Genomic DNA, 23,223 nt, shown 5'->3' with positions numbered 1-23,223 from the left:
AAAATATAAAAATCCCAAAGAAGAAATATATTTACAGTACTATACTGTATATATATAAAAAATCCACATATAAGTGGACCCATTCAACTGCTGTTTGAAGGTCAGATATATGTAATACTCTTATACCAAGCTACTCATACTCCGTGAATTTCTGCCTACTACATGTGAGTCTTTTTTGTATTATAGTACTTTGTAATTTACCTAACTGCTAAGCCCTAGAAGGAAACTTAAGTAGTCCTATTTTAGTGAAATATATGCAAAAGACACCAAGTTCTACTGAATAATACTAGGGACAGTCAATACATAAAAGACTAGAATACATTTTTATTATACAGCATTTTATTCTTTAAAAAAAAAACCTTTATTTCCATAGAATACATTTTCACATTAGAGATTCCTACAGTGGGAAAATAACAATTTATTACGTAGTTTTATATTTGTAGAACATCATTAGAACAAGTAAAATAAACACATTTGAGGATTGAGTCTCAGTGCAGCATCTGTGATATTTTGACACATCTACTACGGGGCCTCTTCCCCACCCGGAATTTTTCTACACTCAGAAGCTGTCCAGGCTCCCCTTGGCAGGTCTCAGAAATAAGTAATGTCAGGAAGCAGTGTCTCGTGTCTCCTAACTTTAAAGTTTCCCTAGGACATGTAACCATCAATAACTGGTTCCAAAAATTAAACACGGACTGATTTTCTGGAAAATCTTTCCATGTGAATTAACAGTCTTTCCCTTTTCCATCATTCCCAGGACAAACACAGACACTTGATCAGGTATTGATAGATTATCAATAAAGCTGAATTCCCTTTAAGAATCTGAAAAGCTAACAGGCAAAAGCTCATGTGTAATGTCTAGTTATGCTGAGTCTTGTGTGAAGCTGGGAGACAACCCCAGAAATGGACCAGAATGAGGAACTCAGTCCCCAAATTTTTTGGATACAATTACTCTTGAACCTTTTCCTCAAAGACTAAATCCTGAAAACCACCAGGCGGTCAGAAGAGCTGTGTCTCCCCAGTGGACTCATCTGTGATCTCCTGCTATCGCGAGCTGAGCGGCAGGACAGGGCAGAGGCAAAGAGCTGCACAACCGGTTCGCGCAGGAGGAAGTCAGAAAGCTCAGAGCTGCCAGAGCATGGCAACAGCTCTGCAGATGCCCACGTCGTGATAGTTGAAGTAACACAGCCCAGCGAAGGTTAAAGCGGACAGGGCCAAAACGCCCACCTTGGCAGTCTTCTGCAAAGCATCTCCGTGAACATAGTCAGTAACCACCTGTCCAAGGCCCCTAAAGGAAAAAAAATAATAGTAGAAAAGAAAAATCACAGGTAAAGTCAGAAGACCAAACAGCTAACCTGACTGGAAACAATAATTATCAGGTTCAAAGTACAATCCGGGTCACAAGAATCAAAAACCAAAATGAAGGAATCAAGAGTTTCCCAATAATATAATAGAGACACTATTTTTCAGATTCGATTTTCCAGAGTTACTTCTCTCAAAGACAGCAGTTAATTCCAGTCTATATATAAAATCTCGGTGGTTGTTGTTTAATTAAAACAAATGCTCCAGGGGCATCTGCCTGGCTCAGTCAGAGAAGCATGTGGCTCTTTGATCACAGGGTTGTGAGTTCAAGCCCCACACTGGGTGTAGAGATTAGTAAAAAAAATAAATAATAAATAAATAAATGAATAAACTTTAAAACAAATGCTTTATAGAGTTTTTCATTCATTAAAAATAACTTATGAAGCAGATGGTATGTGCCAGAACCTGTTACAGATGTTGAAAGAACAGCAAATAGAACAGCATCCCTGTCTTTATGCAACAGATTCTAGTGAAGGAGGAAAAAAATACATGTGTGCTCTGAGGAAGTATTTAGAAAGGATGACCCAAGTAAGAAGAACATTCCAAACAGAAGTGACAATGACCTTGGCATCTCTGAAGATTAGGAAAAAGAAGAGTGTGGCTAGAGGACACAGAGATCATAAGAGAAGGGCAGACCACACAGGGCCTTGAAGGTCATGATAAAAGTTTGTATTTCAGTGGTGCCTGGGTGGCTCAGTCCATGAAGGACATGATTCTTAATCTCAGGGTTGTGAGTTCGAGCCTCACATTGGGTATAAAGATTTAAAGTGAAAATTAAAAAAAAAAAAGTTTGCATTTCATGTGAAATATAACGGGAAACAACAGATGTATTTTAAGTAGGGAGTAACCTAAAATTGACTTTTTAGAAACAGCTTTAGTGAGATGTAGTTCACATACCATAAAATAAACACTTTTTTTTTTTTTTTGAGAGAAACAGAGCACGAGCAGGGGAGGGGCAGAGAGAGAGGAAGACACAAATTCCAAAGCAGCTCCAGGCTCCAAGCGGTCAGCGCAGAGCCCAAGGCAGGGCTTGAACTCACAAACCTTGAGATCATGACCTGAGCTGAAGTCGGACGCTTAAGTGACTGAGCCCCCAGGGGCCCCCAGCACCTTCTTTTAAAGTAAGCACTACGCCCAACGTGGAGCTGGGACTCACGCCCCGGACGTCAAGGACCCAGGTCCCAGCCAGGCGCCAGCCAGGCACGCCCCGTACAATTAACCCGTTTTAAAGCGTACACTTGAGTGGTTTTTGGTGTACTCACAAAGTTGTGCAACATCACGGTACGAGTCCCCTTAAGGTGGCGACCGAGCGGCCATTTCTCGGGGGGCTGGAGGAGAACACGTGCACAGACGACCCCCGCCCCTCCCCTGCAGACCTGGGATGTCCCGCGCCAGTTTGGAAACAGCCAATCATGAAGCTCCAGCTTCCCATCACCCTGACAGAGGAGGCAACCTATTCCATCCCGCCACGCCCCTGAAAGGCCCTTATTTGATAATCTGCCCTCCCAAGGTCAAACCCAGAACCCCCTCACCCATAAAACCCCCCGCCCGTCACCTATCAGGCGCGACTTCCCTGACTCCCCACTCCCGGGGTCATGGGACCTCACCCGGGAATCGCAGATCCCAATAAAGGCTTTCTTGGCTCCATAACCTGGTCTCTTTCTTTCCTCCCATCGCTGCCTCCATCTATTAAATCTTACAATCATCACTATTTAATTCCACATTTTTGTCACCCCAAAAATAAACCCTGTCTCCATTAGCTCATTAGTCAACCACTAACTTGTTTTCTGCTTCTGCGGACTTGCCTACAGCGTACGTTTTATATAAATGAAATCAGACACCACATGGCCTTTTGTGTCAAACCTCTTTCACTTCACATTTTCAAGGTTCATCACGTTGTGGCGTGCACTTGGACTGTTTTCCCTTTTGGGCTACTGTAAATTACACTGTATGAATATTACTATTCAAGTTTTTGTGTGAAGACGTGTTTTCCCTTTTGAGGTATATACACATAAAAGTGGAATCAATGAGTTGTACGGTAACTAACTTTTGTTAGAACTGACTAAACTGTCTTCTAAAGTGGCTGCGACTTCTTACATTCCCAGCAGAGCCACAGGAGGACTCCCGACTCCTCCATGTCCTTGAAACACTTGTTACCGCCCACCTTTCTGATGAGAGCCATCCTAGTAAGTACGAAGTGGCAGCTTGCTGTGGTTTTGATCTTCGTTTCTCTAACAGGAAATGGTGTTGAGTATTTTTTCATGTGCTTATGAGCCATCTGTGTAACTTCTATAAATAAATGTAATTTTACTTTTAAAAAAGATCACCTTGGCTGCGGTGTGGTGAAGAGACAGTGCAGGCAGCAGAGGAGGGGCGAGAACAGAAACCAAACCGGTTAGGAGGCGAATAAAGTAGCTTCAGCAAGACCGCTGGCTTAGCCCAGGCTGGTGACGGGGGAGATGGTGTGAGGTGACATTCAGGCAGGCTACGTTTTGAGCAGGGAACAAACAGAAAGAGGTGATGGACTGAATTTGGGATAAGAAAAAAAGAAATATCTAGAATAACTCCAAGGATTTTTGGCTTGAGCAACTACGATTTAATTGAGTTAGGGAAGAACAGGAGAGCAGGCAGCCTTGAAGGGAAATCAGGAGAGCTTTGGGGGGCAGGGAAGAGTGGCTTTCGGCGATGTTAAACTTGGGGTGACTGCTACACATTCAAATGGACTCCGCTGGTTAGACAGGTGGAATCGCAGGACCGCAGGTTAGGAAAAGGGGCCAGATCTAGGCTCGCCTCAGGAAATTAGAGAAATAAAGAAGGAAGACTGAGCCCAGGATTCAGGGCTTTCTCGTTCAGGAAGTCAGACAAGGGGAGAAGCTGACATCAGAGACTAGAAGGTGCCGCTGGTGGGTGGAGGAAAACGGTGAGCACAGGGTCTACAAAGCCAAAGAAAATTATTCAAGGAGGGGATGGAAGATTAAATTGAATGGTGCTGAGAGCTCAAGGAAAAGGAGGACTGAGGACAGACAGCCGGATTTGGAAAACTGAAGGTTTTGGGGGACGGCGGTAAGAGTGACTTCAGTTACGTAGTTAGGATAGAAGCCCAGTTACTGTGGGTTAGAGAAGAACGGGTGCTGGGGAATTAGTGCACAGTCACGGCAACTCTTCTAAGTCACCGTGTGTGTGTGTGTGTGTGTGTGTGTGTGTGTGTGTGTGTGAGAGAGAGTGAGAGAGAGAGAGAGAGAGAGAGAGAGAGAGAGAGCGAGCGAGAGAAGGAGGAATTAGTAAGGTAACTGGAGAATAATAAAATAAATTAAAAATAATAAAAATATATTACTCTAGAATTATCTTATTCTGACTTTTCATTTATTTCGATGGATCTCCTGCCAAGAACCACGTATGAGAGAAACATTCCTGTACTTGTGATCTAATATTTCATATGCAACTGGAATCGTGTATTTTGAAAGTCTCTAGGTTAAAGGGTAATTCTCCTGACCAACCCTAGAAAACCAGGTAAGCAAAATTCCTTGTAACGTGATCTACAAAATCATTCTGCTAAATCACTTAACCTCCCCAGAGTTTAGTTGCCACATCTGCAAAATAACAGGATTGATTTAAGATATCCCCAAGTCTTGTCAGTTCTAACAACCCAAAAACGCTTCCCCTTGCCCACAATATCATGTTTTTCTTACAAAACAACATAAAATGAACTCAAACATCCCAACTGTTATTTATAAACTTTTCAGAGGGTTCATTAACTCAGAAAGTCTAACAAACTACACTGGACAAAATAAATAGAAGCTGGGAACTCATTCATTCAACAAACATTTACTTAGTGCGTATCAGGTACTGCCCCAGGCACTAAATATATAACAAGAAACGAAAACAGCCAAAGTCTGTTTTCTTTTTTTAAAAAGGGCAAGACTTAACTACAGTGTCTAAGGATATACAGCTGGGTGGTAAAATTACAGCAAAATGTAAGGAAGTGACTACTATAAAAACCAGGGTAATGGTTCCTGGCTGGAGGGTTCTGAACAGCCCTGACTGAGGTGGAACACGAGGAAGAAAGGCTGCAGCAGGCGGCAAAGTTCTATTGCTTGACCTGGGCACCGTCACCCTTATGACAATTCATTAAGCCACAAATGGGATTCTTGTAATTTTCTGTATCTGTGCTTTCATTCTAATGAGGGGAGACAGATACAAAAATGGTAAGTAAATGATACAGTACAGTGGGAGGTAATAAGCACTGCTGAGAACAATAAAGCAGGGGCACGGATAATGCACGCCAGGAAGGACACTCATGTGAAGACGTGGTCAGAGACGCCTGCATTGAGAACGTGACAGTTCAGACGTGCCGCAAACGAGGAATAAGCCATGTCACTAGAGAAAGGGAGTGACAGGCGGAAGCAAACCTAGAGCCTTGAGGCCTGGAGGGTCCAAGAGTCATCATGGAAGCCAGTGTGAATGCTGGGGAGGGAGCTGGAGGCTCGGGAAGACGCGGCCAGATGACACTGGCTGTCAATACGCTGGACTACGCGGACCACCACGCGAAGTCTGACTCGTAGTCGCGAGAGGTTAAGAGGCTGCAAAGCGTTCTGAGGAGGAGAGTGTCTTGACCTGACTTAATATTTTAACAGGATCCCCGGGGCGGCTGTGTTGGGAACAGACAGAAGGAGGACCAGTCAGAGGACTAGGACTGGAACCGAGGACGATGTCCAGGCTTGGGGCATGAACAAGCAGAAGAGTGAAAGTGCCAGAGGAAGAGCCCTGGGGAAGACCAGGAACTCAGTTTTATGACACGCTATATTCAAAATGCCTATGAGACATGGCAGTGAGGACATCGAACAGGCAGGCAGATACACAACTCTGGGCATACAAATACCTTAAAGTTGTCTACAGGTCTGAGCACCTCAACCCACTTCTCCCGCGTATGCAGTAACAGGACAAGCTCCCAGCAAACAAACCGGGCAGTGGACCCCGAAGGGCCCGCTGTACTTGCCAGTGACTGTGGAGCGTGAGGGCCGCGGCCAAGGAGTAGTCCATCGCGGAGCTGGGACTCAAATACGCAGCTGGAACGAGGCCCAGGAGCAGAACGCTGACCACCCTCTCGCCAGTCCAGTGGAGCGACGCAGCCCTGGAACCAGCTACAGGAAGGAGGGTCCGGATCCGTAAGAGTTGGAAGGGGGAAACACACATCTCTCACACTCGGTGAGATTTCATTCGGCCACAAAATAACCCAGCTGACAGACTGGCAAACAGTCTGTATATGACACTTAACTGAGCGTAGAGAGAGTAAGATAAAGAAGGTAACTGAGAAAGATCCTATGTCCCTTCTAGGAAGCTCTTCAGCACGAGGTGTCTCAGCGCCCACGTACCTTTATTAGAGGACTGACCCCGTTTGGGAAGATGGATGACCCACCTTCGCAGAACCACCAACCTTGGACTTTAGTGTAACGGATACTTTATAAGTATGAGTTAATACCACATGAAGAATTCATTTAAAACATTACTCTTTTATTTACACCTTCTAACCTATAGAATTCGAAGGTAATACTAAAAGTCCTCCCCCCAAAGAAACTACACCAGCCAATTCAAATTAGGATTATGGTCCTTGTCTGTCCCATCAACTAAGTAAAGGAATGCAGAAACAAAACCTTGTCCAAGATAAAATAATTCTAAAAAGCAGAAAAACTATACTTGCCTAATTTCTCATAATTCAGATGCAACTATCCATACGGTATTAACTTAAGAATCATCATCTCTATAAAATACAGATCTTCCAGACGTTAAGCCTGGAAATAACAGATAACTTATTCACCTACAGATTTTCTGTAATATTCACCCAAAAAATGCCATGTGTTTTTAGTATCAACCTCAATAAAAATAAGCAAGTCAGTTAACAGCTGTAAATATGTGTGACTTTTTAAATTGTCTACCAAATTATTTGTAGCTGGTTCCTATCAGCTAAATAAATAAGAGTGACTATATTTTACAGACTCTTCCTACAAAGCTATTTCCTTTCTTTCAAAAAACTGAAATTTTCATAGACTTAGATCAGAAGGCTCTCTTTCGGTGTAAATGGCATCATTTAACTATGCTGGCATTGTCTGCCCCAAGCTGCAGCCTGAACAGGTCTTCATCTGACAGAGGTGGACATAAAAATTCTGCTCCACAGAGAGCAAGTCCTGCCAAAGACATGAAAATTAGCCAAGATGAAGATGGCAAGAGCCCAAAAAGCAGCAGCAATGAAAAAAACCCTGCAACATACCATGGCGGCTGGGTGACAGGTGAATGTGTCGAGCTCCACACCGTCCTGGGGCGGGTTGGTCCTGGAGAAATCCGGAGACGTAAGCAGGTCTGACCACTGGAATTCGGAGACACAGAGCTACAGAAGAGACACAAGGGAGGTCAGAAACATCTCTCCTCTAACAGGAATATCAGACTTTCTAATAATAATAATAATCCCAAACGGGATAACAACGTATCTGGGAAATGCGGACAGTATCATTTCCCTGGATTGCTGTGAAGTCAGACTAAGTAGCCACAAAAGACTGAATGAACCACTTATATAAAAGAGCTTCCCACTTACCAACTTTAAAAAGCAAATTATAGGGTGCCTGGGTGGCTCAGTGGGTTGAGGGTCCAGCTCTTGATTTTGACTCAGGTCGTGATCACCCTGCACTGGGCTCTGTGCTAGCAGTGCGGAGCCTGCTTGGGCTTTTCCCTCTCCCTCTCCTTCTCCCTCTCCCTCCCCCTCTCTCTCCCTCTCCCTCTCCCCCTCCCTCTCCCTCTCCTCCTTCCCCTCCCCCTCTCCCCCCTTCCCTTCACCTGCTCAGGTGCACACTCTCAAAATAAACTTTAAAAAAATAAAAATAAAAAGTAAAGTATACCCCCTTTCTCTTTCCATTTATTCATCTACTCATCCAACAAACACTTACTACATGTAAGAGTGTGCTCTTCACTGGAGCAAGAGACAGAAGACAGCCCTTGTCCTCAAGGAATTCAGTCTAGTTTAGGACGTACATCTGTGACCATCTTCCTTTTCAAGATCAGTTTCTCCACGTGTACTTTTTTTTTAAGTTTTATTTATTTTTGAGAGAGAGTGAGAGAGAGGCAGAGACAGAGCCACCCAGGTGCCCCTCTACTTGTACTCCTGAACCCATCCCCTTCTGTCCCCTTTTGGATCCTGTCTTTTGGTTAAAAAACAGACTTAAGTTCACACAACTCCACCACTCACTAGCTGTGAGGAGATGAGCAATTAAGTGGAACAGCCTCTCTAAGCCTAAATGTCCTTATCTGTCAAATGAAAATAGTAGCACTTACTTCCTAATACTCCACTAGAAATATATGCAAGGTGCTCAGCATAATTCCTAGAATGTCATAATTACTCAATAAAAGGTCATTTCTCTCCTGTGTCTTTCACCTCTTCTTTCATTCCTATTAGCCATTTCCAACTACGCTTCTTTATTTTTTTTTTTAAATATAACTTATTGGGAGCGCTTGGGTGGTTCAGTCGGTTGAGCGTCCGGCTTCGGCACAGGTCATGATCTCGTGGTTCGTGGGTTCGAGCCCTGCATCAGGCTCTGTGCTGCCAGCTAGCTCAGAGCCTGGAGTCTGTCTTCTGATTCTGTGTCTCCCTCCCTCTCTGACCCTCCCCTGCTCACGCTGTCTCTCTCTCTCTCTCTCTCAAAAACAAATAAAACATTTATACAATTTTTTAATATAATTTATTGTCACGTTAGCTAATATACAGAATATACAGTGTGCTCTTGGCTTCAGGGATGGATTCCCGTGATATATAACTTACATCCAACACCCAGGGCTCATCCCGACAAGTGCCTGCCTCAGTGGCCACCACACGTTTTCCCCTCTCCCGCCACTGCCCCCCACCCATCAACCCTCAGTTTGTTCTCTGTATTTAAGAGTCTCTTATGGTTTGACTCTCAGTTTCTAACTGTTTTTTCCCCTTCCCTTCCCCCGTGGTCTTCTGTTAAGTTTCTCAAGATCCACATATGAGTGAAAATATATGAGATCTTTTTCTGACTTATTTCACTTAGCATAATACCCTCCAGTTCTATCCACATTGTTGCAAACGGCAAGATTTCATTCTTTTTCATTGCTGAGTATTTCACTGTGTTTGTGTATATATATATGCCACTGCTTCTTTACCCATTCATCAGTTGGTGGATATTTGGGCTCTTCCATAATTTGGCTATTTCAACTATGCTTCTTTAAAGTGTTGGCTGGGGCGCCTGGGGGGCTCAGTCGGTTAAGCGTCCGGCTTCGGCTCAGGTCATGATCTCATGGTCCGTGGGTTCAAGCCCCGCATCGGGCTCTGTGCTGACAGCTCAGAGCCTGGAGCCTGCTTCGGATTCTGTGTCTCCCTCTCTCTCTGGCCCTTCCCCTGCTCGTGCTGTCTCTCTCTTTCTCTCAAAAATAAATAAACATAAAACAAATTTTTTTTAAAAGTTGCTTAAATCACCTCCACCCACTCACTTCCCTATCATTCTTCAACTCGTAAACTTATTTTTATCGGCACTAAAACTGCTTTGTTAAGTTGCCAGTGGTCTCCATGTGGTCACATCCAACAAATACTGCTTAATCTCCATCTTACTGGGCCTCTCCTCTCCTCTCCTCTAGTCCTCCCTTTTATTCTCTGACATCCTGTGCAATCTCCTCCTGCATTCACTCTTAAATGATTCCCCAACATGCTATCGTCTTCCCGTTGCCGCCCTCACATCTTAAGCCGACCCTTGGCCATTTTATCCACTCAGCTTATTCTACGCATAAGCTGATGACACCCAATTCTCTATCTGCACCCCTGCTCTCTCTCCAGAGTCTCAGAAGTTTAAGTGCCTGCTGGGCCTCTCCCCTGAGATATCCTACATGATCCTCAAACTCACCAGGCCAGAAATTAATAAAAGCACCCTTCAACTCCTTTCTCAACCAAACGTGTCTTCCATTTGCTTGTTCCTCACTTTATTTAAAGACATCCCAGTCACTTTTTTTTTAATATTTTTTTAAATGTTTTATTTATTTTTGAGACAGAGAGAAACAGAGCTTGAGGCAGTGAGGGGCAGAGAGAGAGGGAGACACAGAATTTGAAGCAGGCTCCAGGCTCTGAGATGTCAGCACAGAACCCGACGTGGGGCTCGAACCCACAATCCGTGAAATCGTGACCTGAGCCAAAGGCGGACATTTAACTGACTGAGCCCCCCAGGAGCCCCATCTTAACCTAAACCAAAACACTAGAAGTCATGCAAAACTTCCCTCCCTAAACAGTCAATCACCAAATCATACTGATGTATCTCCTTAACATTTCTTGAAATAATCTGCTTTTGTACTACTCCCGACAGTGTCCTATCTCATCTCCCTTACGTGCGTTTTAGCCTGTCCCATCTCCTACAATGGCCATCTACGTTACCCAAGTGACTGATTTTTTAATGTTTATTTTTGAAAGACAGAGAGAGAGAGAGAGAGAGAGAGCGCGCGCGAGCGCAAGCAGGGGGAGGGGCAAAGAGAGGGGGAAACAGAGAATCTGAAGACAGGCTCCAGGCTCTGAGCTAGCTGACAGCTCAGAGCCAGAGGCAGGACTCAAACTCTTAACCCAGAGATCATGACCTGAGCCAAAGTCAGACGCTTAAGTGATGAGCCACCCAGGCGTCCCACCCTCCAAGTGATCGACTTAAACTGCAACTCTGGGGGGCGCCTGAGGGGCTTAGTCGGTTAAGTGTCCGACTTCAGCTCAGGTTGTGATCTCACAATCCATGGGTTCGAGCCCTGCATTGGGCTCTGTGCTGACAGCTCAGAGCCTGGACCCTGCTTCAGATTCTGTGTCTCACTCTCTCTCTCTCTCTGCCCCTACCCTGCTCACTTTCTCTCTCTGTCTCTCAAAATAAAATAATAAAGACATTTAAAAAAAATTTTTTTAACTGCATCTCTGGGGGCGCCTGGGTGGCTCAGCCAGTTAAGCGTCCAGCTTCGGCTCAGGTCATGATCTCACGGTTCATGGGTTCGAGCCCCACATCAGGCTCTGTGCTAACAGCTAGCTCAGAGCCTGGAGCCTGTCTTCAGATTCTGTGTCTCCCTCTCTCTCTGACCCTCCCCTGCTCATGCCGTCTCTGTCTGTCTGTCTGTCTGTCTCTCTCTCTCTCTCTCTCTCCTCTCAAATAAATAAAAACTGTAAAAAATTTTTTAAACTGCAGCTCTATTAAATCTTTCAATGTTCCCCTTCATAGCAGGTAAATGCACACTCCTCATCAAGACAAGTTCTTCCATGATTTAATTCCAGCTCACCTTTCCAGATTATCTCTCAGTCCTCACCTTCAGTTTCAGGCACTGATAATATCTAGTTTACTCTCCTACTTCGCATTCCTACACCTTCGTCATCACTTTTGCTCATTCCATTAGCTCCAACTGTAGCCCTTCTTCCTGTGGCCTTCCTTACCTCAAGCCTCAAATAGGACACACCTCCTTCAGGAACCAAAAGAGGGTAACCCTTCCAAAACATACAGCTAATATGTTCTTCCTCTGGACTACCGTAATAATTTACGTAGAGTGCAACAGCTTTTGCTTTAAGTTATGCTTACATGTTTTCCGTATAAAAATGAAAACTTTTCGAGGGGAGGAACTAGGTTTTATTCAATTAGTATCCCAATCTTACTAGAGTGTCTGGTATAATACAAATGCCCCGCGGAAGGATTATCGAATTGATCTCCCGACTCCCTACACCAACGCCAGGGTACATGGGCAAGACCAGGCATTGGGACTTCGAGCCTAACACACCTTCCGACGCAGGGTGGGTGCATTCTAAGGGCAGTGAATGGGGAGGGGGGTAAAAGAGAACTCTTATGAACAGCCTCAGCAGGACCCAACTTCCAGGAGCTCTCTTTCAGATTACCCAGCCCCACGTCAGCCCAGAGCGGGGGCGATACGCATTCGGAAGAACGTCTGGGCGCGAAGGCAACAGTGTCGCCGTGGTTTCGACAGGAGCCAGATCGGCCACCGGAATGGAGGGACTCCCCGCTCAAGAGGCCTCGCCGCCCGCAGACAAAGCCTCGCCGCACTCCCTTCCCTGGCTGGAGGCTGTGCTAAGAGCCTCCAGCTGCCGGGACCCTCACCTCGGCCTCCTTGCGCACCGCACAGGACACTCAGCCTCAAAAGACTCGCCATCGCTCTCCCGAAGGCTCAAGGTCACCCAGCCACCCGGAAGCAGTCACTCGACAACTCCCCCAGCTCGATAACGAAAGAAAACAGGGAACCGGAAGATGCCCGCTGAACCGGAAGTCAGGAGCTGGCGCGCGTCCGCCGCGCATGCGCGCATCGGCTCGTAGGAAGGCCGGGAGCTCGAGGCGGACAATGGCGGACCTGGGTGAGGCGGACGAAGCGGAGTTGCAGCGCCTTGTGGCGGCCGAACAGCAGAAGGCACAGTTCACGGCACAGGTGCGGGGACAAGGACCGGGGCGGAGAGAGAGCAGGCGGAGGTGCAGGCTGAGTTTTCAGGCTCTTTACTCAGCCCGCGAAGTGACAGCCGCTAGGAAAAAACCAGCAGAGCTCTGCCACTTCACCAGGGGGAGGCTGCCCAGTGCGCCCGCTTCTCAGAAGGGAAATGAACATGGCCCTCCCGCCCTGGTGACCAGCAGTGCTGAGGTGCCCGCTCTGCAGACCCGGCGTGGGGGGAAGAGAAAGTGTAAAGCAGAGGGGAAAGGTTCGGGCGAGGCCAAGGGCACCGGCGCCTAGTTGGGCGGCGAGCTCTCTGGGCCTGGCATTCGCAAGGGTCAGGGTTCTCCTCCCGTCTGTGCCCCTTACAGGCCACGTGCCCCTAGGCAAGACACCCACCCGGGTGGGTCTTGGGTTTGCGGCCGCCTGCTGCCTCGCTGAATTGTAGAGATCAGATGCGGTATGTGTTTGAAAACGACAAAGCAGTAGGGCATTGATGGATAAAGACGGACTCTGAAGCAATCAGGGTGTAGTTTGGAACGAGTATTTTGGACCACCCGGCGCGGTCGCCTACTAGCAGCAGGACCTCTAGCCCCGTGGCTCCGTGCTTAACCTCGTCTCAGACTGAGGGAGACAGTCGTACTTTAGGACCGCAGACAGTACTGAGTACTTCGTACTCAGCATCCCAAGGAGGACGCCCTCAGTGAATGGTTAAAGAGCTACTCTTTAGTAGTAGGAAGGGATAGATTTGGAGTGAGATGAGTGCAGAGGTTGGGGGGAAATCAGTTGCTACCATACCTTCCCAGCTTACACTGGAACGATTTGCAAAGATAAAAGATACTCTGCCTGAAAATTACAACCTGATTAAGGACAACACAGTGGGGGGGAAAAAAATTGCGACCTTCCTGGAAGTAAAGATTTGAACTGTGTTGGAGAATGGGGAAGATCCTTAGGAAGGGCTCTCCAGGAATATTAAGGGTCGAGCACACTCTGCATGTACTTCATAGAAGCACCACAGGCTGATGGGTAAGTAAGGGAGTGCCGAGTGGCTAAGAGAGGAACTGATACATTAAGCAAACACAGGGGTGACTTGATGGGAAGTAATTTTTAATTACTGAAGAGGAGAAAAACAAATAGAGAGGATAAAGGATTATTGCACTGTAGGGACCAGAATCTGGGCCATATTGGTGACAGATTATGAAGTGAGGAAAGAGGAGAGCCCATGGTTTGGTGATTGAAAGAATGATTCCATCGGGTGATGGGAAATGGGAAAGAAATAAAGTTGGCAGAGTTACATGCAAACCCCAGTGGCTATTCATTTTCTTTCCTCTTAGGTGCATCACTTCATGGAGCTCTGCTGGGACAAATGTGTGGACAAACCAGGGAATCGCCTAGACTCTCGCACTGAAAATTGTCTCTCTAGCTGTGTGGACCGCTTCATTGACACTACTCTTGCTATCACCAGTCGGTTTGCCCAGATTGTCCAGAAAGGAGGGCAGTAGGCCGTCCCTTGGAAGCATGACAGAAGCAAAGGACTTGTTGTTAAACAGATCGAAGGGCCACTGGGGGAAGGCTGTCAGCCCACTGTCAGGTGAACTTGAGGCTGTTGCCAAGCCTGTTGGTGCTAAAAAGTAACAGATCAAATGTTCAAAAAGTGAAATTTATTTATTTGGAATTCAGAAATTCCAGATTGTATCACAACAGTTACTCAATAAATGTGAATTCTTCAACTTTTTTTGTTTTAATCCCATTTTAGAATTTAATACAAAGATCTCTGATTGGCAGGAACATCAGAAACAAGTATGTTCCAAGACCAGTAGTGCAAATGAGAGATCTTGGGTTTTGAAGAGCTATCTAGGGGGCTAGAAGAACCATCAAAACCTTAGCCTACGATATAGAAGAGAAATTGGGGTTGAGAAGGGTGAAGAACAGAAAACAGCTTTATTGCTTATACATGACCAAGAAAAGGTAAACATGGGGGGGAAAAAAAACCAGGCAAGATGTGTGCTCTTGGGAAAGAAAGAGGCCTGCTAGAATGGGAGAAGGGGAGGGTCAAGACCAAAACAGAACCAACTTCCTGGAGATGCCTTATTCCACTGGCCCATCTTCCGGAGTCTGTGCTAAAATCAGTAATTTTACAGCACAGAAACAATGCTTTAAAAAATACATGCTGGAGACTCCTTCCAACAAAGATTTCCCTTACTCCAAGAGCAAAACAATTGCTTTAGGTTAAGAGGTAGTAATTACAGATTGTCCCCCCCCCCCCCGCCCCAACCCTTGGGCCCCTCCTAATCCCAAAGGTAAAAATATATGCCATGGAACACTGACAATTGAGTACCAATTAATATTTCAAGTAAATATCCTCAAAGGTAGCACCTGCTTATAATCAAGGGATGGGAACCTCTAGCCAAGCATGTATTTTTATGACTAAGCATTTTATTAGAAATCTGTTCCGGAAAGAGAACAAATTTAGTAGTTAGAACTACAAAGTATTCCCACCTCATGGAATGTTGTTATAGGTCTATTCTATTGCTGGTGTCTTACACTGTCATGCTACCATGAAGTATTTCTGTATACTACATGGGGAAAGTAAGGCCAGGGAGGCTAACTTACCTGTTCAGACCTCATAACTAGTTAGTGGCAGAACCAAGACCAAAAGTCTGGGTTTTCAAGTTTTCTACTCAGCCCATGAAGTGACAACCAGGAAAACAATGTCACTTGACATTTGTCATAATGAAAAAATTCACCTTTGTTCTAACAGCCTTTTTTCAGTGATATTTTGGTTTCTTAAGAATTAACAGTAGGGATCACAATATAGAGCAAAGGGAAATAGTATGGTCTCTGCCTGGTGCTTTAATCAGAAGGCTGACTGGGAAGAAATGGGTGCATCCCTGAGAAACCTGTTTCATTTTGGAACTGATTCAACTTAGTTTCAGGGAAAATCTAAAGGTCATTAATAGGTTTAGAAATGAACAAGGCGATAACATTTAAATGGCAGTTGCGACCCTGAATCCTGTTCAGAGCACCATTAGACAGCATGACCAATTCCTAACTTTATCCCATTTGTTTGAGGACTTATTCAAGACAACCAAAGAAAGAATTTTGAACACAAGTCCATTTAGGCAATGTACAGCAATAGAAGTAGAAAACCATTTACTACCCAATAACCATGTTTAGGGGTACACTGAGTGTAGCCACAGATCCTGTCCAGCAGGGAAATTTGACCAAAAAACCCTAGTCTCATAACAGTGGTCTATGCATGTTATCATGAAGGAAAAGTATCTTGTTCTTATATTCTTTTTCTCATTAAATAAACTGGACCATATCTAAGGCGCCAGACACACAAAGATCAAAGCACCAAGGCTAAAGACAAAAAGTTGAGTCCTGGCACCAGCCACGTAACCAGAGCAACACGATGTGCCCTCACAGCATTTTACACAGCACCAGTTCCCGTCCACCTCTGGGTCCCAGCCCTTGCTCCCCAGATTCAACATCCCAATTGGTGGACTCAGGTCATTATTGGGTTCAGCTCTCTGGGTCCTTTAATTTGCTGTATATGCACTCTACCCTAAATGTGATTAATTGCAAAAAATAATCTCTTCGAGAAAACTTCATAACAAAATACCAGATTCCATATGAACAATAAGAGGCTCAAGTTGAACAGGCCGAAACAAGACAAGTCTGTCAGAACGTAAATAGATGGCACAGGACAGTTGTGACCTCAGGGCCCCTGTGCTGGGCAATAAAGTCACTGGCAAAACCCCAAGGTGACAGAGCTGCAAGTCACCAGAGTCAGAGGGGCAAATAAAGAAGGTTTCGCATTTAGTCATCCTCTGAACTCTCTGCAGACCTTTCATCTGTAGCTACTTTCCAATTTGTGCGTTTGTTTGTCCGCTCCTGTATTTCATTGTTAACTATAGGGATATGGACTTTCTTCTCTTTCTTTTTCCTTTTGGTCTTGTTAGTGTCTCTTTCCTCACCTTCCTCAGAACTGCTGGATGCGGAATCATCAGACTGGGAAGCGTCACTTTCTGCATCTAAGAATAAAGCAGGTTTCTTGAGAGACTTTTTCCTGGATTTTTTCTTGCGCTTATGTGGCTGTTTCCTTTTCCTGGTACTAGAAGCCCCAGTTTCTTCTGAGCACTCACTTGAGGAATCTGCTGTTATGTCTGTGGCTTCCTTTTTGCTTTTCTTCTGTTTTTTGTGTGACTTTTTTTTCTGCTTTTTTTTGTGGGATTTCTTTGACTTCTTGTGTTTGTGAGACTCGTGGGCAGACGATTTTACTTGTGGAGACGTTTCTGTCCCATTGGCAACATCTTGCTGGCCACTACTAATAAAAACGAGAAACTGCTCTAGTATAGGAGATAACAAGCGTATTTATATTTTAGTAGTCTGCACTCCAGGTAGAAAGTTGAGGTTAACATCTGAATTTTAATAAGAGCTTTGACATAATGTTACTATGAGACGATCACTCTCGCCTTTTGATTTCTCATTTTGTTTCCTTAAAGATAAAAATTCAAATCTGGGACCTTCAGCTACTGTATGGAATACTGTAAGAACCTATATGCTATACATACGCAGAACGTCAATCAGAAAAAGGCAAAATACCAATTATCTCCCAACTACATTGCCTGTTATTTTCTGGTTACATTTTTTAATGGCAAATTTTATCTCCTTTATAAAATTAGGAACCAAATTTATAGTTCAGACTTGGTATAGTATTGCTTGGTATTGGTTCAGACTTGGCTTCTTTTTTTTTTCAGTAAGCCTATTTGCCTTACCTGTCTGTTTCAAATTCCTCAGGGTATAACTCTTTGTAACCACTGTGACCCCATCTGTAAAATGACATAAATATTACATGTGTTATTAAGGCAATACATCCATTTCTTTATATTAAAAAAAAACTAGCCTTAGTAGCACACGCATAGACATGCACACAGAACAAAGAAAACCCAACACAGCCAAGCCCACCTTCAGGCTTAACTGGCTACACTTTCTGTACTGCACAGCACCGTTCTAGACACAAAGGGTTCTTTTGTCCATTTGTAAGAGAACTTATTCTCAAGAAACACTAAGAAACTCTTCTCCTGTACTCTTTAGCTGTGAAATACTTCTCCAAAAACATCTCTTAGCATAATGCTGTCTACATTGGGACAATTTTTTTTTACATAGCAACTTTATTGAGATGTAATTCCTATACCATATAATTCGCCCTTTTAAAGTACAATTCGGTGGCTTTTAGTGTATTCAGAGTTGTGCAGCCATCGTCACTATCTAATTTCAGAACATTTTCATCACCCAAAAAGAACTCCATCCTTCAGCAATAACTCTCCATTCCTCCCTCTCCTGTAGCCCATGGCAACCACGAATCTACTTTCTGTCTCTATGGATTTGCCTGTTCTGGACATACCATATAAAGAGAATCGTGATAAGTGGCCTTTCGTGTCTGTTTCTTTTCGCCTGTTTCCAAGGTTCACCCATGTTACACTCTATCAGTCCTTCAGTCCTCTCACTGTCAGAGAACATCCGATCAGTCCCCGATATCTTCAGGTTTGCTTTCCGGAAGCAGATCGCCCTCCTCTGCCACACTGTCAGAGGCTGGCAGCAGCCTGACGCTGCATCAAACCGTCCGCCTCGCTCCCCTCCTGGCTCATAGCAGAGGCACTGTATCCCTCACGTCATCAAGAACGGTGAGTACAGAACGAATACGGTTCTGAGAGACCACGTCCACATAAATTTTATTACAGGATACTGTTATAACTGTTCTATTTTTAGTTGTTGTAAAGCTCTTACTGTCCCCAATTTAGAAATTAAACTTTATCAGGAGCACCTGGGTGGCTCAGTCAGTTAAGCATCCAACTTGAGCTCATGTCATGAGCTCATGGTTTAGGAGTGTGAGCCCTGCATCAGGCCATCTGCTATCAGCAGAGGCCACTTCAGATACTCTGTCCCCCACCCCCCGCTTTGTCCCTCCCCTACTCTCGCTCTCTCTCAAATATAAATATTTAAAACATAAAGAAATTAACTTTTTCATAAGCATGTATGCACAGAAAAAACATAATCTACATAGGGTCCAGTACCCCTCAGAGTTGCAGGCAACACGGGGGGTCTCAGGGCCTGCCCCACATGGATAAGGGGGCACTAGTGTGCCACATCTGTTTATCCCTTCATCAGCTGAGACATTTGGGTTTCCACTTTTGGGCCATTATGATAATTATGCTAAGAACATCTGTGTGCTAGTTTTTGTAGAGATAATTAATTTTTAAAAGTACACATTCTCAAGTCAGAGATCATTAATAGTCACAAGAATTTAGTTACACACCTGTCTGGCATATTAGCTTCATAATCATATAACTTCTTATTCCAGGATTTAGCCTTAAGAAAATCATCTTCCAGGGCCCCAGAAATTTCATTCTTTGTCCTCCAATAGTCTCTCTGACTTTCTTCATCAAAACCATCACTACGCATCCGGCTATAAGGAAAAACAGAAGACCTTTTATACTTAGAAGCAATCTGTGAGATTCCTTTATAGAATGTCTGCACAAAACCTAATGAGCAAGCTAAGGGGAAAACAAAACCACCTGATACTTAGTGTTAAAAAAAAAAAAACACGTAAAAAGTCATGATCTGTTCTACTCTCTAAGTTTGGACGCTTGTCCAGTGAAAATCTTGACTGTCACTACCCATCCTCTTGCAGAACACAGACAAAAGTGACGTCTGCACTACGGCACGCTGGGGCTCACTCACTGATGCTCAAGCAGGAGGGCATGCAAAGGATGCCGAGCATAATCACAGCTGCTGACAATTTCAAACTACCCTGGAGATTCTGAAATCTACTCCCTTCCTCGAAAACCAGTAACCTGCTGCACTGAAGTCACTGTAACAGCAGGAGCAAGGCTAACCCCTAAGGATGCTGGGCTAGAAAAACCACTGATATGGCCTGTGCCTACAAGGTCCACTAACAAGTCACTCAGCAAGCTAATCACTTCTCACAAACGTTTAAGGGCTGCCTATATGCCAGGGGCTGTTCTACCTTCTAGGAACGTAATAGCAAATGGGAGACAATCAGAATCCTGTCCCTAAAGAAATTATGTTTTAAAGATTTATTAGACCACGCCAGGTGTTAATAATTCACTCTAAAAATATTATTTTGTTCCTAGAAATGCCTCTTGGAACTGAACAAACAATATAAGACAAACCAACATCTGCACTAACTTCCAAATCCTCAAAGGACCATCTTTAGCAAGAAAACATTTTATCTGCAAATATATTTATTTTTATATTGAGACCCTACCTTCTTTACCTTGGAGACCCCAAAGACTTTCTTGTTTAAAGCCCTTCACATACGACCAAGCACACTCCAAAGCCTGAGTACTCCGCAGGCACACACTCTCCTGAAATAGCTCATATATTGTTTCCCTGGGTAGCCTTAGAAATTAGCATTAGTATAGTCATTTTTCATAGAGACAGCTCTACACTAACAGGCATATGAAGCCCAAGAGATGTTCCAAACATTCAGACATCCCTATCCCTCTGTAGATAAGACAGTAAGCCTGCATTATCCTTCATACTCAACACTGAAACTATGAAGAAGGTGAGGTGAAAGGCTGTGTGACTTGGTGAACATGGCAAGGAGTTGGGGTAAGAAAAGGTGGAGAGAGAATCACAGACTAATAGAGGAAAGGAGGGAATGACAGCTAAGAGAAAATCTTAAAAGCCGTCAAGCAAGGTCAGAATACACAAAATCCTTAACTTCTGAAGTTGTTCAAGGTAGAATTTTTTTAATTCTCCATTGCAAATAAGTACTAAGAATTAAGTCGTATGCATCAGAGCTGCTCTCTTTATGTGTGGGTCTAGATTTACGAAAGAAGGAAGGCTTAAAGATTCACAGAACTGAATACATCTATCTTTAGCATGCTAAAATGCTTTCAAGTGGAAGTTAACGGTTCTGAACAAGATCAGAATTATTTTGGTTGTTAAAGCTGCAACTTTACCTTGAACTACTGGGTAACATTTTCCTTTTGGTTCCCCGGTAAGCATCTTCCATCTGTTTCTCCAGTTCTCTTATTTTCCACATATCTGATTCCTCCTGAATCTACATTTTTGAAAAGAAAAGAAATATAAATGACTAAAAATAAAATTTTACATCACAGAAAAGTAACTGACAATACACTCTGCAGTGATTATTGCATTATGATCAGGAACCTGGGGAAAAAACTGAGGATTTCTAGAGTGGCTAAACAGTGAATCTCAAATATGTGGAATTCTGCAGGGACACGAGAACTTTTTAACCCTGCACACACGCACTTATGACCTGATTAATTTTGCAATTAACTGCAATTATCAACTGACAATCCTTTCTCTTTCAATTAGTCACCACGTTCTCTGGATTCTCTCTCCTAAAGTCCTCATCTTCATCCCCACAGGCACTGTTTTCATGCAAACCCCTCATCATCTCTCACCTGGAGCACTGCACTTGCCTAACTGGTCTCCGGTTTCCCTTCGTCTGATCTAGATGCCCTATCCAGCTAATACAAATACAATCATGTCATAACCAGCGTAAAGACATTTGATGGTGTCGTTATTATTTAGAGGAAAAAGCATCACAAGCCAACTCTGTTTACCACTCACGCTTTAGTCTGTCGCTACCCCGCACCCCCTCCCACATCCCCCACACTCTGAATGCACACAATTTCTTGCCAAGCCCCAACTGCTTCGTGTCCTTTTTTGTTACCGTGTGAGTACATGATGTTCCTTCTGTCTGGGATGATCTTTTATGCATCGTAAATTTTAACCTGTTCAGCAAAAACTAATTCAAATAGCAGCAGCAGCTCAAATACCACCCATTCTGTGAAGCCTTTCCTTATTTCCCAAGGCGGATGCTATGATTCCTTGTTCAGGGCGCTGAAGCACTTTGTATATGTGTCTATTACAGTACTTATCAAATTAATTATAATGACCTATTCTATTCATCTTTGTATCTCCAAACTGCCAAAACAACGCTTGGCACACTGCATGCCTTCGATAAACGCTGAGGGATAGCTAGCCTGAGCCTCTCACCTTATTGTGAGCATCTGTGTGCCGGATGACATTCCTCAGGAGGACTTTCCCCAGTGGAACCCGGGACATTCTTCAATCTGAAATGAATCAAGAAATCACACTAGATAAAAACAAGTTCCTTTATTACCTTCTCTTTTATCACAATGTTATAAAGGAGCAGGAGGTAAAGAAAAGATCCCTGAACAAGGAGTGGGAAGTCTGGAAGGGTAGTTTCCCCTTCACCATTAAAAGGAGATCAATGCCTGACCGCACGAACGGGAAGATGAATGTCACGGAGATAAACGTACATCGAAGTTCTTTTAAACTGCACAAAATTAAGTGCTTTCAAGAGCACCATTCTATGTAATCCTCAAAACAATCCCAGGTTTCATAGGAGGCAAGGATCTTCATTCTTATTTCATAGGTGAAATTCCCTTAAGCCCGAGGTCTGATGGGCCAAGGCAAACCAGGTCCAGGTTAGAAATCAACTCTTGAATCCCAAAATCAGTTCGTGATGAAGCAAATACCTAGATTTGCGATTCTCGGGATTCGCCAAATGTCAGCGTTTGCCACCAAATGCAGAGAGGCCCTAAATTTCTCCATTCAGGGGAATTTTACTTTCTAATTTGTACAGAAGCCTCCAAAAGAGCAGACGACAAGCGTATTCAGTGGGTAGCTAGCGGCGGTTTTGTGCAACCACCCCACGGCTCACTCACCCCTCGATCCTGAGGAAATCAGGCATCTTGCTAGTGTGAGACGAAGAACCACTCCATTACAAGATCTCCTCCGACCCAGGAAGCCAAGGAGTCGGGGCTCAAAGGCAGCTCTGCAGCTTCACCCGAGTCCTTCGTGAAAACGCAGCCTTCCCACCGGTTAGTCTGCCCTCACCCGCGGCCCAGGCCACCGCCGCCTCGCCGCCAGCCCAGCCCGACTGGGAGAGCTTTCCCGACCGAGGCCGGAGGCTGCGCCGGCGCGGAGTCCGGACGGCCGGGTGGACGGGGCATCCCCCGCTCACGCTCCTCTGGGACGGACCCGGGGGGTGGCCTTCGCTCTCCCGAAAGGATGGGGACGCTCCGGACGGGAACGATCCTCGACTGGGCCCCAAGAAACACCTAGAGTGCCCGAAGGGGGGGGCTGAAGCTTCTGAGGGGCAGACAGAGAAAACACCCCCATCTCTGTCACCGGGATCCCTGCCCCCCAGCGGCCACGGGGCTCCCGGTAACCTTCCCTCCAAACGCCCTCCCCGTACAAACACACACAAACACACCCATACCGTGCGCCGCAGCTTCGCGTGGCGGGGATTGGGGGCGGGGGGAGGGGAGCTCTGGGAGACAAGAGAGCGGACTTCCCTTCCAGGCCGGAAGTCGTGCTCCTGCGAAACCCTTC

General features: G+C 44.8%; 3 protein-coding genes across 9 annotated transcripts; 1 reads left to right on the top strand and 2 right to left on the bottom strand.

The window, feature by feature from the left end:
• Nucleotides 1-337: 337 nt before the first annotated feature.
• SDHD (succinate dehydrogenase complex subunit D) lies at nt 338-12,620 on the bottom strand. Of its 2 annotated transcripts, none has more exons than XM_029957319.1 (4): nt 12,480-12,610; nt 7,628-7,744; nt 6,359-6,503; nt 338-1,288 (listed from the first exon to the last, which is right to left on the bottom strand). In XM_029957319.1, exons 1-4 carry the CDS (start codon nt 12,529-12,531, stop codon nt 1,123-1,125), a joined length of 480 nt encoding a protein of 159 aa, XP_029813179.1. In that variant the 5' UTR covers nt 12,532-12,610; the 3' UTR covers nt 338-1,122. The 2 variants fall into 2 exon arrangements, with proteins under 2 accessions (XP_029813179.1, XP_029813180.1); XM_029957320.1 differs by lacking the exon at nt 338-1,288 and adding an exon at nt 5,155-6,010 and having other exon boundaries at nt 12,480-12,620.
• Nucleotides 12,621-12,662: 42 nt separating this feature from the next.
• TIMM8B (translocase of inner mitochondrial membrane 8 homolog B) lies at nt 12,663-14,528 on the top strand. The gene is made up of 2 exons (XM_029957321.1): nt 12,663-12,801; nt 14,133-14,528. The coding sequence occupies exons 1-2, from the start codon at nt 12,673-12,675 to the stop codon at nt 14,298-14,300; spliced, it is 297 nt and encodes a 98-aa protein (XP_029813181.1). The 5' UTR covers nt 12,663-12,672; the 3' UTR covers nt 14,301-14,528.
• Nucleotides 14,445-23,203, bottom strand: NKAPD1 (NKAP domain containing 1). 6 transcript variants are annotated; one of them, XM_029957314.1, is made up of 7 exons: nt 23,111-23,181; nt 22,554-22,949; nt 21,859-21,935; nt 20,793-20,893; nt 19,121-19,270; nt 17,580-17,633; nt 14,445-17,128 (listed from the first exon to the last, which is right to left on the bottom strand). In XM_029957314.1, the coding sequence occupies exons 3-7, from the start codon at nt 21,925-21,927 to the stop codon at nt 16,621-16,623; spliced, it is 882 nt and encodes a 293-aa protein (XP_029813174.1). In that variant the 5' UTR covers nt 21,928-21,935; nt 22,554-22,949; nt 23,111-23,181; the 3' UTR covers nt 14,445-16,620. The 6 variants fall into 6 exon arrangements, with proteins under 6 accessions (XP_029813174.1, XP_029813173.1, XP_029813175.1 ...); XM_029957313.1 differs by having other exon boundaries at nt 22,554-22,980; nt 23,111-23,139; XM_029957315.1 differs by lacking the exon at nt 22,554-22,949 and having other exon boundaries at nt 23,111-23,203.
• Between the last annotated feature and the right edge of the window lie 20 nt (nt 23,204-23,223).

This window comes from Suricata suricatta, chromosome 11, assembly GCF_006229205.1.
Source record: "Suricata suricatta isolate VVHF042 chromosome 11, meerkat_22Aug2017_6uvM2_HiC, whole genome shotgun sequence".
NCBI classification, from domain to species: domain Eukaryota; kingdom Metazoa; phylum Chordata; class Mammalia; order Carnivora; family Herpestidae; genus Suricata; species Suricata suricatta.
Note: the sequence above shows the minus strand (reverse complement) of the source record. Positions and strands in the feature narration are given on the sequence as shown.